This window comes from Ruditapes philippinarum, unplaced genomic scaffold, assembly GCF_026571515.1.
Source record: "Ruditapes philippinarum isolate M1 unplaced genomic scaffold, ASM2657151v2 ctg138_1_1_1_1, whole genome shotgun sequence".
In the NCBI taxonomy this organism is placed as follows: domain Eukaryota; kingdom Metazoa; phylum Mollusca; class Bivalvia; order Venerida; family Veneridae; genus Ruditapes; species Ruditapes philippinarum.
Genome location: NW_026854192.1, coordinates 38,149 through 54,681, shown reverse-complemented (window position 1 = coordinate 54,681; position 16,533 = coordinate 38,149). Strand labels below are relative to the sequence as shown.

At 31.1% G+C, this 16,533-nt stretch overlaps 1 protein-coding gene across 1 annotated transcript in view; it reads right to left on the bottom strand.

Annotated features, from left to right (window-relative positions):
* Nucleotides 1–313: 313 nt before the first annotated feature.
* The window catches only part of LOC132739366 (B9 domain-containing protein 1-like), a 35,992-nt gene continuing 19,772 nt past the window's right edge, over nt 314–16,533 (bottom strand). The window contains exons 5-6 of the mRNA XM_060727060.1: nt 4,412–4,542; nt 314–1,876 (exon numbers count right to left, since the gene is read on the bottom strand). Of these exons, the coding sequence (XP_060583043.1) occupies nt 1,728–1,876; nt 4,412–4,542 (280 nt within the window). The 3' untranslated portion in view covers nt 314–1,727. The remainder of the gene's footprint in view (nt 1,877–4,411; nt 4,543–16,533) is intronic.

Here is a 16,533-nt window from a genome sequence, read left to right as displayed (position 1 = left end):
CACTAAAATATGACCTGGCTACTTTATGTGAAGAACTATAATTTACTGGTGGTTAAATAAAGTTTAAATAATATAAGAAATGTAACTTCTATCATGTATGATTATGTATACATGCAAACATGTACATTTTGTTTAGAAATACAAATACTGAAAAAGAAGAGATATTTGCAAGACTAATAAAGTATCATCTATTCGTATCATGTTTTCCTATCTTTATTTCTATTTTAAAAATCTAATTTTGTTCATCTCAACTAGCATCTATAAATTTCACTAATTATTTGTTCATAAAAAGCAAATGAATCAGTTAACACACTTCTAGTTTCAGAGTTTATTATTTAATCTACTGCACTATATAAATCTATATTACAAACATATTATACAGCCATCAATATACAACACTGCCTCATGATGTTAAGTTAACAAGCAAATAGAACTATACATGTCCTTCAATATCTTTATGAGAATATAGAATACTCAAGAAAAGAGTAGTTTATCAAACAATTACCTTATAAGTAAACATACAGTTATAAGTATAGTAAATAACTCACAGGTTGTTGTAAAACGTTTAACCACTAGCCTGCTGCCAGCAACTGATTCAACACATGTGACCAGTGCAGACCAAGATCAACTGGCACATCTATGCTGTGTGGTCATGGTCTGCACTTTTCACTCTTCAGTCAGAACATATTTCTAAAATCTCTCTAAACATGATGAATGGTTTTGTACAAAGTGAAAAATAGACAATTTCATTTATTAATAAAATATTCACAGTGGTAAAGCTTAATCTAATCCACATATCATTTTCTGTCTCAAGTAAAAGTAATGATGTCTTGATTAACTTGATTAACATATTTTTAACATATTTTTAAAAACAAGTATAGAAATTGTGTTGTCAACATTATAGAGTTTGTTCAGACAGTACAGGGGTACAGCCACTGGTGGCATATATCAGTAATTATCACTCATGGTTCTGAACTATTTAATGATATAAGAATAATTATCATCACTTTCTGTATATGAGTGAAAAAAAAGAAGAAATACATGTTCTTTTATCATAATAAATGTATATCAACAGTGAATAAAACATTATCTAATCATTTAAATACCAAACAGTATTTTATTACAGTATTCCGTGAACTAATAACTCGTAAATAATATTTACATCAAATGTATTATTCTTAATATTTAATTTATGCATTTCCAAGTTAAATACATAATTATAGTTATAAATGAATATATTCTACAGACCTGTGCTAATATTTAGAAGATTTTAATCAGACAACCTTTCACAAATAAATTTATATCTAATATCCCTGTATTTTTACATATTTTGTAAATCAATAATCAATACTGAGAACTAAATAAGAATTTTAAATACATGTATATTAGAACATTAGAATTCATAAGAAGATATTATCTTATTCTTTAAATAACTATTCATACCATCCATTGCTTTTAGAAGATCAAGGTAGCTAAAATTGAAAGAAAAAAAACACAAAACTTTTTTATGATAACAGCCGTTATAGTAAATTTGAAGTTCTCTAACAATTTCAAATCACTTTATAATATAAGATCATTGTAACTAAACTTTTGTAAAATAATGTAAATTTATTATGTATACCTGTATACCATCTGCTATTACAATATCTATCATGTTTATCAGATATATCACAGCAGTTTGCAATCAAAGTCAATTCAAATAAATTAAATGTACATAATTGAGTAGATCATGCTTCTGTCGTTGTCATGCCAACATTTTCTGGCACATTGACTGAAGATACATCCGATGGTAACACATCATATCCTAACTTCTTCATGTCCTTCATCACAACATTGAATGATACTGTCACAAAACCTTGTGATCTCACTCTAGTAACTGAAACATAAAACATAGATTTATTCATTTATTTCAACCTTTACATTGCTGTATTAATCCTGAAATATTACCATATAAGTACTTTTTTCTGCGGGAAGTTTATTTCTGCTATTTCTGCGGTTCATAACGACACCACAGATTTAAAAACTGCAGAAAATTAAGCCTTTCCCTATGTATATGTCGGAATATTTTAACTACCAGTATTGTATAATTAAATTACCATGTATAATTAAATTACATGTATCGTTATCTGCTTTTGTAGATATTAATGGTATTGGGATTTTTTTCTTTACGTATCCATCGTGATTAAACGATTAGAAACAAATCCCTACTTTGCTTGTTTTATTTGTTTAAATAATCATCATTTTCTCAGAATAGCATGATACTTACAAATTCTCGATAAAAATTTATAGTGCATATCATTGCAATTAAATACTAAAATTGTGTTCATGTGCGGTTTATACCGTTGTTAATATCGCTGTTTTAATTTTCTCATTTAAAAAAATATTTAACAATATCATTATCAAAGACATGATTAAAAAAATAACCCTTGTTATTGTAATAAATGCCAGTAAACAGTCTTTTGTATTTATACAATACATGTAACATGTGTCTATGTGCGATTTGCCATTGTTTATTTTTCACACTTAACTTCACAATTCAACTTTAAAGAAACAATCGACATTCTTTTACTCAAATTGTGTTTGCATGTTGTTGTTTTTTTATTTTATTTACGTGTATAAACCGATATATGATGATTACAAAAAAATGCATACTTAGTCGTCTGCATTTTAAACCAGAAGTAATGTAACATCAACAAATCTTGAAATGTTGTCAGTTTTCACTTGTTTATTTTGTACAAATATCTTAATAAAAATGCAGAAATAAAACACATCAATGTGAGAAAGATGACACCGTAGAAATAAGATACACAGAAATTTAAAACCCCTTATTTTGACAAAAATCGCAGAATATTAAGCCCGCAGAAATAAGTACTTATACAGTACATTATAAAACTACTACAGCTAGTGTCATACAAAAAGCAGTTACAGGCTGCCTTTTCCCCAGCTCAACATAAGAAAATTTATAATTCTTGTACATTTATATATGAACAATATTTCTACCCATGAAGTTTCAAGATGATATATGTTGGCCATATTTGCCCCTGACAGTCAATCATTATTGGATCCAATCAATCAATAAGCCTCATTTCTGTTTCCAATCAATATCAAATGCATATTGTACCCTGTATGGCCTTGTTTTCATTTTCAGAGCCAAAAATATCTATATCAAATGCATTTAGTAAATCAAATGCATATCAAACTCCATCTAGTTTTGTTTTCATTTCCAGAGTCCAAAAGTTTGTATCAAATATCCTTATTAAACAGTTCTCTCAAATGTCAATAACCTCATAGTCTCATCAAAACATTTACAATTCAAAGAAACAATATGATGACAATTACATTTCTACAAAACAATGACTTGGTAGCTGCAATCATTCTTCAATCAAAACTGCAAATTAACAATTAAATTAAGTGCATCGTACAATTAACGTGCATTCCACAGATTTCAGCCACAGTTGTGACAATGCATCGATAAAATGTATTAAGAAAACAATAATGCAGTGTTCTGCAAATTAAATGAAAATTTCCATTTATTCAAATTTTAGAAAATGAACCAGAATGTTTTATTTTAAATTCAGGAACATGAATTGATCATTTCTCTGTTTTGCAAACAAGTTCACATAAATCTGTCTATTTGAGGAACAATAGATCACCTCTAAAAATAAAGTCCAAAATAGTAACAGCTATCAAACTGACCATACATTTGACTATTCTCAGTACTATAATGGTAGAATAAGAGCCATCAGGACTTAGTATAGTCATTCAGCAAATATCCATGCCAGAATTGTAAGATTTTTAAAGAGCTTGACACTCCTAAAATTATTGAAGGGAATATCTTCATTGGATATAAATATAAAACTTGCATCAATTACCTGAATAAACATAAGTTTATAGAGGAGTGTGATTCAATCACACTTCATGCTTAAGTTGAACTATAATTTTGATCCTGAAGGTATGCTTCAATTATATATAAATGTCTTAAATGGTTAATGAAATATGAAATCGCAAAACCTTCAACAAGTCATAGATCCCTACTCTGATCTTTCATTTGAATAACAATTTATTTAACCACAAACATTGGTGCTCTTTTGTTAACATATAGGTTGTGGTGAAATTTTTATTGTGTCCACTAATCTTATAATTAGAATTAAACAGGTCAGGGATCTATGCAGTATTACCAAACACCAAACACTAAGGTAATTGGTCGAGTTCCTCAAATAATTGAGCTGATTCTTGTCACAAATGTTCTTGTCAATAGTTGTACTATGATGCAAAATCACATGTTTTAATCACCTGTCATGAAATGTCATTTTTTTTTTAAATTCCCTAAACAGGCTTTACTAAAATCATTCAACAGATGTATCTCTTTTACATGAATACATAATACATGTTTTACTATCTTGATGTTTACCTTCTCTGCCTTCACCCTGTGAGACTACACGAGGATCAATGTATTCTGGACGTCTTCCTAGAAACCATGATGTAAGCTTCTGTAATGTTGAGGATGATTCAGGAACAAACATGGCCAATTTTCTCTTGTGTCTGAAATAACACAAATTAAAATACACTTAAAAAAACATGACTGTATAAAATTTAGAAATAGACTATTACCTTTTAGTTCAAATACTAACAATTATGTCGTAAATCCATAAGCTAGAGATAGAATGTTTATATATAGACCAGACATCTCAGTAATTGAGTAATTTAAAGTTGACTTGGCAATAGGTTATTATATATCAATGGAGGAATGTTAATTGAAGTCACTGCCTGTCCTCAATTAGCATGAAAATATGTTGATAAAAGTCTTTGGTCTCATCTCTTCAAATGGTTTATGAGATCTAGACTTAGTCATGTTTTGTGTTTAAAGAGGTGCAAAGTGCAAAATGCTATAACATGCCCTAATATAATACAACATTAAGATGAAGATGATATATGCAGATATTATGTATAATTTCAATGGCAGGAAAACATTATATCAAGGACAGGATTGTATTATTTCAAGAACCAATTAAATATTATATTATTTCAAGGGCATGATTGCATTATTTCAAGGACAGGATTGCAATATTTCAAGGGCATGATTGCATTATTTCAAGGACTGGATTGCAATATTTCAAGGGCATGATTGCATTATTTCAAGGGCATGATTGCATTATTTCAAGGACAGGATTGCATTATTTCAAGGTTATGAATGCATTATTTCAAGAAACAATAGTTAATTATTTCAAGGACAGGGTGTACATTTTTTCAAGGATAGGATTTTATAATTTCAAGGACAGAATCACATTATTTAAAGGACGGGACTCCATTATTTCTGGCTTATGATAGAAATAGGAAGAATCAACAACCAACAATTACACAAAGTACATTTTTTTATAGAATGAAGTATTAGGAATTCAACAATGACATAATACATGTTTAGCCACAGATGACCATAGGATATTCAACAAGAAAGTTAGATAAACAAAACTATGTGAACTTTGTTTTAAACAATATTATACAAACTTTGCCCTGCTTTAATTGTATTTAGAAGACTAAATTTGTATAGCCATTAGCATTATACACAAGAAACAGTATCAAAAGCAATTCTAAGTCATGTGAATTGTCCACTTCAACATTTTCATATATAATTAATTGTGTTATTTGGTCCATATTTTCACAGCTCTAAGCTCTTAACACTGCCTAATTGCAAGTCACAAGTTCACACTTGTCCTCTAGCAATGATAATCTTTATGAGGCAGAAGAATTCCTCAGCAATTTCTCTTTATTAAGGCAATTACTTGGACAATATTCCACTAACAAGCAGTTTTTCCTAAACTGAATATATTAATATAAACTTGCTTCTGGCAGTTGTATATTTAAGTGGATGTGATGATTAACAAGTTAGCTTTTATTACTCACGTTAACATAAAAGCATAAATATAAATTGACTGGTGAGGTGTTTTGACTAACCTGAGATTTATATTGTTTGTTTGTTTTATAGGTGTTTAGGTCACAGCAGCACTGTAACAGTCATTAAGCTTTAATGGTGGGAATTATGACCTCAGGTGCCCCTTCCTGCATTATTACATGCATGAGCAGGCACCTTATTAGAACAACGTACTTTCCATAAGCTAACTAGACAGCTTCCTCACATTAAAAAATTCAAAGTTCCACATCGGATAAGAAAGAATAGCGGTAAAGTGCAAGTGATTTGAAGTTTGCAATCTTGATTGCTCAGTCCCCTGAGATTTTTAAGTTCAAAAAAGCATTTCAAAGACATTAATTTTTGTTTCTCTATCCATTCAACTTAAACAAGAAATTCAGTTCAGCCAATCTGTAATTAATTGGTAGGATATATGTAAGAACTTAAAGAGAATCCAGCAAATTTTAAACATTAAATGACTTCCCTCTAATAGTGACCTAAATAGTAAAAATGGAATAAATAATGAATGTGTATCTAGTATATTAGATATTAAAAATTGAGACTTCATCAGCAGGGGCATAGCCTGGCCTCAATGTGTAGGCCAACATCTATGGGGGGTAGGGGGATGCACTCCCCAAGACATGTTTTTGCATGCTATGGCCTATAGGAAGCGATGCCACTGCCACCAATATCTAGAAAACAGTTGAGGGGTTTAAGGGTAGAAGAACAGAAGTATTCAGTTTGCAATAATTTATTTTTTATTTTATCTATTTATTTTGTTGTTTGGAGGGAGGGGTTGATGGTTTGGTTTTACATAGCACCAACACATTATAGGTCATATGGTGACTTTCAAACTTTACTATAGAGGTAGACTTCATGTGCCCTTCCATGCATAGTTCTAGGCACGAACAGGCACCTGAGTTGAATCACAGATGTTCAATTAGCTATCTATCTATTAGCTTTAAGTGCAAGGTTACCCCTCTCAGTAACTATAAAACACTTTTTTTTGTCTCTGCCTTTTAATCCTGATAAATGAAACTTTACAAAGCAGAGACTAGTTAATTATTTCAACTTAAGAAATTTCATTTTTCAGGCTAAAATTACTAATCTACTTATGTTATTCTCATATATTTTAAACAAAAAGTTCAATTCAATGTTTTAACCTTAGGTTATAAATCTGTACTTTTACCAACAACAAAGCCTTTTTTGTTAAAACAGATAAACAATAAGCATTTAAACCAGCATATCTCTTGTCTTAAGACTTGCAATTTAAGAATCATTTTCATGCTAAAATAAGGTAAATATTGTATAATCGTATCTGGCATTCTATCTATCAAAGAATCTTAAATTCAATTCCCATCCACTACAATCAAAATGCATTATAGATAATACTACAATAAGATTTATTTGAAAAGTCATGCTAAGCTATCATTATGTGTTGTTTTGAATCTCATTTCTTCTTAACCACATCAAAGTTATAGTTTTGTATTTCAAAAACTATTGAGCAAAGTTTTGTTCAACAATATCTATTTAAGCTCCATTTGGAAGAAAGCTTGAAATTATATGAGCCACTCTTAGATCCACTTTCAGAAACTAATCATGATTGTATAGGGTGTTATACTGGCCATTGGTGATGTGTCAGTGAGTGTGTCTATTAATTTCCATAAACCTTCACTTGTTACTTTTCTACTTTATTGAGAAGAAAACAATTACATATTACTGTGACCTTGATCTTTGAGCTAATAGCCTCATAATAAAGAGGGTTCATATATTTGTCAAATTGCTGCTATTACATTTCATAAACCTACGCTTACTCTTTCCCAAGTATTTTGGCACACAAGAACTTTTATAGTATCAATGTGACTTTATACTAATTAATTAACTCAAAGTCGATATGGATTATCTACTGGCCATGGGCAATGTCCTAACTATTTTTCACAAACCTTGGATGATTTCTTCTAAAGTTATTGAACAGACAATTAGTATCAACTTAAAGTCACCGTGACCTTTGCATTGTGATCATATAACAGATAGGGGTCATCTACTGGCCATAGATAACATCCTTTCCATATTTCAAGTTACCGTAAAATTCCTATTAAACGCCCCCGGGGGCTAAACATTTTCCAAAAGGGGGGCTATACCTGTACGAAAAATCAGCATGGCTTTTATGAAAAACAGGACCGATTCAGGCCTGTTTTGAACCAGAATTGGCAAAATCAGGGTAAAATAGACATGGACCCTGAATTTTCAAGAAATCTCACATGGGAATTCAAGTTTTTTCTACCCTGACATCGTCTTCATTTTGGTAAAAGTCAGGGTGGAAGCAGGAATATTTGCACTTTGAAAATATTTTGACATAGATTTTACTGACTTGGAGAAATATAAGGAAAATCTACCCAGATATTTCAATGTTAGAAAATTTTCAAGAACCAGTTTCAATACAATCTTAAAAGTTCTTCATTTCCAGCCTGATTTTTCTTAGTTAGAGTTATTAGAAATGAATATTGTAAGACACTTATAGTACAGTTTACATTGCTGTTTAGATAAAATTGAATTTTTAATTCAGAAGAAAATATATTATAATGTCTATTTCTGGAAAGTTTCAGTTGATTTATGGTAAACTTCATTTAACAAAAATTCTTTTCATTTTCTGAATTATTCTCTATTATTTTTTTTGAAATTATGTAGATTATTTAGCTCAGCATGATTTATTGTTATCAATAAAATTGATAATTGTCACTGGGAATTGATTGTATTTATATTTAACTTATGATAAAAAAAAATATTTAATGCATTAATTGGTCAGCAATAAGTAATGTACAAGATGTTTAGTTTATATCCATCATCTCACAATCTGTACAGAATCTCCTACTTGTAAGGTCAGCTTCCAGTTTATATAAACAAATAACCTTCAAGAGGAACTTTTTACAGTATTTCAAAATACTATATGTTAAACTGGGCTATCTGGCAGATGAAAATAGAGAAGTTACCACAGATTGACCGACTGCAGTTTAAAATCCAGAGCAAATATCACACCCTGAAAATTATTTCCAGCATGGTCATTTTCTTTAGAAAGATTGGAGGCTTTAGTTGTGATTTTAATTCAAATAAATCAACTTACAATTATATATTAATGCATAAATGAGTTTTGATAGTTACATAGAAAATGAGATTTAAGAATTCAACTACCCCAGCTATACAGAACTTTCTTGGGAAATTTATTGTGAAATTTATATATAACATGGAGCGTAATAGATGTGTTAAACTTCGTTATTCAATTTAAAAAAAATGGAGGGAAATAAGCAGCCAATTGTAACAGATAAATGGTAAGTTATAATTGAATTACAGTTTCTAAATATTTTCAATTTTTCATAAAATTATGAATTCTGTAAGCTCATTATTCAAAAAAGGTTTTAAATAACTTTCCAGGAAACCTGTTTAAAAATATGGAGGGAAAATGAAATCATTCTTAATTTTTCTAAATAAACAATACATTTTGATCATTCCATTTTAGAAAAAACAAGATTGCATTTGAGAAAAATGCTATGCCACCGCAATGTTCAAATTTCATAGCTGTACATCAAAGGACAAGAAAGTAGGTTACATCATCAAAATCTAGGTCACCTGATATCAAAGTTCAATTTTACAACTAAAACTGTGCACATGGTCAAAATGTCATTGCCGTACATTAAAGGACAAAGAAAGTAGGTCACTGTCCCTTGGGCAAGGCATAATTTTTGACCCAAGGGTTTAATTCAAAACAATCTTGATACAGGTCCACCAAACAACATTTCAAGTCAAATATCTAAGCTATGGCTTTCTCCCATTCAGAAAACATTTGTTTTATTTTCTGTTTTTACTGTGTACATAATGAGAATCACTGCCCCCGGCAGGGCCAATTTTGACACCAGGGGAAAAAAATTTTTAACAACTTTGGTACAGGACCTATAAAATGATATTATATATCAAACATCAAAGCTCTATGCCTTGTACCTTCAGACAAAAATATTTTTTATTTTTTCACTATATGTACATAATGATCATCAATGACCCCCGGGGCAGAACCAATTTTGACCCCAGGGCTATAATTTTAACAATCTTGCAAGAGGTTCACTACACAATGTTTCATGCAAAATATCTTAACTCTAGCCTTTGTAAATTTAGAGAAGATGATTTTTTAAGTTTTTTACTATATACATATAAGGAAAACATATGGCCCCCGGGGCGGGGCTAATTTTGACACAAGAGGCTAAATTTGAATAACTTTTGTAGAGTACCTTAAGATGATAATTATTTAACAAATATTAAAGCTCTACGCCTTGTACCTTCAGACAATAAGATTCTTTGATTTTTTACTATATGTATATATTGAAATCAATGACCCCAGGGCAGGGGGCAATTTTGACCCCAGGGCTATAATTTGAACAATCTTGCTAGAGGTTTACTACACAATGTTTCATGGCAAAATATCTAACCTCTAGCATTTGTCAATTGCTAGAAGAATTTTATTTTTTGAAGTTTTTACTATATACATATAATATAGCATAATGGAAAACCAATGACCACCGCGGGCGGGGCCATTTTGACCCCGGGCTATAATTTGAACAATCTGGGTAGAGGTCTACCAGACAATGCCTTATGCAAAATATCTAAGCTCTAGGCCTTTTGGGTCTTTACAAGAAGGTGTTTTAAGTTTTTTCTATAAGTACATATAGTGAAAATCAATGACCCCGGGGCGGGGCCGATTTTGACCCAAGGGCTATTATTTGAACAATCTTGGTAAGGGTCTACCAGACGATGCCTTATGCAAAATATCTAAGCTCTAGGCCTTTTGGGTCTGTACAAGAAGGTATTTTAAGTTTTTACTATATGTACATAGTGAAAATCAATGACCCCCGGGGCGGGGCCAATTTTGACCCCAGGGCTATAATTTGAACAATCTTGTTAGAGGTCTACCAGACAATGCCTTATGCAAAATATCTAAGCTCTAGGCCCCTTTTGGGTCTTTACAAGAAGATTTTTTAATTTATTCTTATAATTCCTTTTGGTTGCCATGGCAACCAGATTTCTGCATGGAATTAAATTCTTTGAACAACTTTTGGAAGCCCTTCACCCAAGGAACAATCCTGCCAAGTTTGGTTGAAATTGGACCAGTGGTTTTTCACAAGAAGATTTTTTAAGTTCACTATATAATCTATATAACACACACACAAACACACACACAAACACACACACACACAGGTGAATCGCTATATGCCACCGCATCGCAGATGCTGCGGTGGCATAAAAACTGAAGTCTTAAAATGTACCGTAATAAAAATTATGACATGATTTTTCTACTTCCAAAATTTAGGTTGAAGCCAAATATTTCAGTAACATGTGACAAGAGGATAAATGGTGTTGTTGGACCAAAAGAATACAATAGAAGAAATATTACTGGTAATTTTTATTTTTTTCATTTTCTATCATTTACTTTTAAATTAGTTTCAGTTTTAATTATTAAAAGTATTCATTCCTGCAAATTTTATGGAATTAATGACTTCATGAAGTCAGTTCATATATGTTTATAATGCTCAGTAGCTTCTTTAAAATAATTTCTTCAATCATTTGTGCTTTTGTTGTTTTGATTGCAATAAATGAAACATTATACCTTTAAAACTACATTGTATGGATATATTTCTTATTAAGGTGTTACATTTTCTTTTAAATTAATATATAAATTGAAAATTGACTATAGTATATTCCTACACTACTTTCATATATTTACAGATTGTGTAGTCCAGAGACTATAGTGTGGAATTATGTAATACAGTGTGCAGCTACCTAGTGGAAATATCAAACATGAATGACTTTTGAAATGTATTTAATTGTATGAAAATCAAATAGAGATAAGTGAAAAAAAAATCTCAATTATTATTTTGTCAAATATCAAAAAGAATAGGAATCTGGGTGGATTTTTATTTTAATTTAAGGGTGGGTTTTGCAAAATTTTGGGGCGGGAAAATAACAGGAGGAAAAAAGGTCTGGCCTGACTTTTTAAACAGAAATCAGGGTGAATTATGGCTCATCTAAATATTTCAAATTAATCCCACCCTGAAATTGCTCTTAATTTAACTAGAAGTAAATCTATTTTTAGAAATCTGTGTGAGTGAAAATTTTGCCCTGGATTTCCATTTCAGGGTGGTATTTTTTCTGGCTCATTTAAATATTTCGTTGAATCCACCCTGAAAACACTATATATTGTATACTGCAAAATCTAAAAATAGATTTCTGTCTTCTCTATAGTCAACTGAATAGCTTAAAAAACCTGGCTGGGAATAAATTTCTGATCCCATGTCAAATCAGGGTGTAGTCAGGGTAGGCATTTTCGTACAGGTTATTAAAACACCTTTTTTCCTAAATCCAAAAATCATTGTAAATACATTTAGTGTTAGCAAGTGTTGTTAATAGCATTATTAATAATTAAAGTTTTAAAGTTCATATGATACATTTTTGTGTTTACTTTAAAATAAAATGGATTCTGAATGATTTGAATAAAATATTGTATTTACTCATGAGTTCAGCACAGATGAGTAGATTTTTTCCATATCAAAAAGCCTGGGGGGGCCTTTATTAGAGCAGGGGCGTTTATTAGGAATTTTACGGTATTTAGCAGATAATGATTTTACACCAAGTGTCACTGTAAACTTGACTTTTGACCTCATTATCTCATAATAGATAGATTTAGTCATCTATTATCAATAGTCAAAGTCCTTATAAATTTTGTTTAACAAACCAAAGGATCTGTGACCTTGACCTCAAAATTATAATGGGTCATCTACTGATAAATGGCTATCTTTCTATCAAGATTCTCAAACCTAGACTAATTCCTTCACAAACTATTGAGTGGTGAAGGATTTTACACTTAGTATAAATGTGACTTTGATGTTCATCCTCAAAATTAATAGGTGTGATCTACTGGACATTCTAACACGACCCGCATTTTTCCCCATTGAACATAGAAGAACCGAAAGTGTGTGTTATTATGCAATAAAATCACAGTTTGACATTCTATATTTAGACATGTGACGTAATCATTATAAACATGAGGTAACCACTAAAATGTGACGCGCTGAAAATAAGTACGGAAACTAATCAGGCGCAATTTAGGTTAATATCAGGTACGGCAGCATTTATGTGTTGATGTCGTGTTAGAATCGAAATAATATATCCAAATCGGTGATTTACGCCCTTGTGATATAATTCCTCGCATCCGAACTCCAAACAGTGATGTTATTGAGCGATAAAATCACAGTTTGGGATATATTATTTCTTAATTACCATCCTTCCAACAAAATATGAAGACATCACACCTAAAAGTTCTTATATAATTAAGCGGACATCACTGTGACTGGGGGAAGACACTGACAAACACTTTAAACCCTTCCATAACTGAATTTTTCTTCCAGAATATAAAATAAACTGGAAGAGTTATAACTAAACAATGATAAAAAAATTAAAACCCTAACAATATGAGCAAGGGCACTTTGTTTTCTTGAAATCCATTATTCAAAAAATTCACAAATCTAATAACTTGTATTTTCTTTCAGAAAACCTGGGGAACAAAATGTCATATGCATGTTGCATCATGTTATAAAAGAAAGAAAAACAGAAAAATAAGTCAGTGATTATGTCAAACAATGTGTAATAAAAGCTTTCTTTAATTAATCATGAAATAATAAATACAGCGTTATCTTCCCATTCTGTCTGAGATTACTTTAATTACATAGTAAAATGACAATGTGTAATTACTGATGTAATTAGACAAAGGATTATAAAAGACAGGATTGGCCACTATCCAATCCTTTGGATAAAAGTTGATATCTTAAAAGTTTTTTTCAGACTGCATCAAGAGATCATTTTCTATTATGTTATATAAGTTGTCCTTAATTAACACTAATCATGCAGGACAAGATAAACTATAAAGAAAGCCAGTAAACAGCTATCTGGTGGTAAAATTAATGTTATTCAATGATTATTTGTTGGACAAAAATAATACTAATGCCTTTCCTTGATTAACACTTAGTTAATAACATGTGAGTGCAGATATGTGCAGGTCACTGCAGGAAAAGAAGGTATGGTAATAATATAACAGGCTCAAAATCCAGAGACTCCTAAAATCTACTACTTAAAATAGTAAAGAAAACAATGAAACTCACACATGATGATTGATATTTCACTTTTTCATCAGGTAGGCATAACAACCAAACATTGACATTTGAAAAATCAAAATCAGGTTTGCCAACACTAAACATTTTTAATACCTTTGAAATGTTGATGTATTGCATATCATAAGGAAAACTTCCAAACTTAAAATGCTGTTGCTTTTATTTCACCTCTGGTTTGCATAAATATCTTCTATTTGTAAAAGAGATTTCCATTGATTATATCTTCATTTTCAAATGGCACTAATGATTCAACTTGTATTATGTTGTCTTGGTGATATAACCTCTGCACTACAGTCTATACTGTTTTTAAATGTTCGTTTCTAAGTTTTGTTATAGAAATTTTTGATTTGTTTTCCAATTAAATATTCATCTTTTAGTTGAAAATGCTTTTTGAATATTGATGTTGCTTTTGTTCATTTTAACATGTTAAATATTTTTTTCATTTTTTAAATGAGATTCAAATCTTAAAAAATTGTCTGATATTTTATTTCAAGATTTATAATATATCCCCTAACAGTTTTAAATGTTTCAATTACATTTTAATTTCAAGAAATTTATACAATATGAAATCCTTGATGATTTTGTGGATATTACAAGCAAAAAACATTAATTAATCTAACACAATACATTGATCTTACTTAAATGATATGTTCCACAAATTTATTGAAGAAACATTTTTAACAGGAAACATGTTCTATTTCTTTGTAAAATAAAGTATATCATTAAATTTGGTCATTTTTTGTAAGGGACTTTTAATATAGAAGTCAGAGTGTTGAAACATTGGTGCAAAAACAAAACATGAACAAGAGCACCGCTAGGAGGTGCATTATATGCCCGAAAGTGTTTTGTTTTTTTTAGTAAGGATAAAGCATTTGTAAGACATGGGAATTAGCTGTTCATCCTTTAAAATTTTACAGCTGTAGGTTGATTAATACTTAAGTTATTAATAATGACCTTAACCTTTGACCTTGTGACCCCAAAATCAATAGGGGTCTTCTACCTTATATGGACAATTATCCTAAGAAGTTTGAATATTGTGGGCCAAATAGAACTTTAGTTATGCTCCGGAAACTGTTTTCAATTTTAAGGTAATAGTGACCTTGACCTTTGACCTTGTGACCCAAAATTCAATAGGGGTCTTCGACTTAATATGGACAATCATCCTATGAAGTCTGAATATAGTGGACCAAATGGAACTTACGTTATGCTCCGGAAACTGTTTTTGGTTTTAAGGTAATTGTGACCTTGACCTTTAACCTAGTGACCCCAAAATCAATAGGGGTCTTTTGCCCAATGTGGACAATCATCCTATGAAGTTTGAATATTGTGGGCCAAATGGAACTTAAGTTGTGCTTCGGAAACTGTTTTCAGTATTAAGGTAATAGTGACCTTGACCTTTGACCTTGTGACCCCAAAATCAATAGGGGTCTCCTACCCAATATGGACAATCATCCTATGAAGTTTGAATATTGTGGGTCAAATGGAACTTAAGTTATGCTCCGGAAACTGTTTTCAATTTTAAGGTAATAGTGACCTTTGACCTTGTGACCCCAAAATCAATAGGGGTCTTCTACCCAATATGGACAATCATCCTATGAAGTTTGAACATTGTGGGCCGAATGGAACTTAAGTTATGCTCCGGAAACTGTTTTCAGTATCAAGGTATCAGTGACCTTGACCTTTGACTTTGTGACCCCAAAATCAATAGGGGTCTTCTACCCAATATGGACAATCATCCTATGAAGTTTGAACATTGTGGGTCAAATGGAACTTAAGTTATGCTCCGGAAACTGTTTTCAGTTTTAAGGTAATAGTGACCTTGACCTTTGACCTTTTGACTTCAAAATCAATAGGGGTCTTCTACCCAATATGGACAATCATCCTATGAAGTTTGAATATTGTAGGTCAAATGGAACTTAAGTTATGTTCTGGAAACTAATTTCATTTTTAAAGTAATAGTGACCTTGACCTTTGACCTTGTGACCCCAAAATCAATAGGGGTCTTCTACCCAATATGGACAATCATCCTATGAAATTTGAACATTGATGGCCGAATGGAACTTAAGTTATGCTCCGGAAACTGTTTTCAGTATCAAGGTAACAGTGACCTTGACCTTTGACCTTGTGATCCTAAACTCAATAGGGGTCTTTTACCCAATATGGACAATCATCCTATGAAGTTTGAACATTGTGGGTCAAATGGAACTTAAGTTATGCTCCGGAAACTGTTTTCAGTTTTAAGGTAATAGTGACCTTAACCTTTGACCTTTTGACCCCAAAATCAATAGGGGTTTTCTACCCAATATGGACAATCATCCTATGAAGTTTGAATGGAACTTAAGTTATGCTCCGGAAACCAAATTGCTAACGGACGGACGGACGGAAGTTCTAACAGGAGAGTAGTTATGTGGCTACTCTATT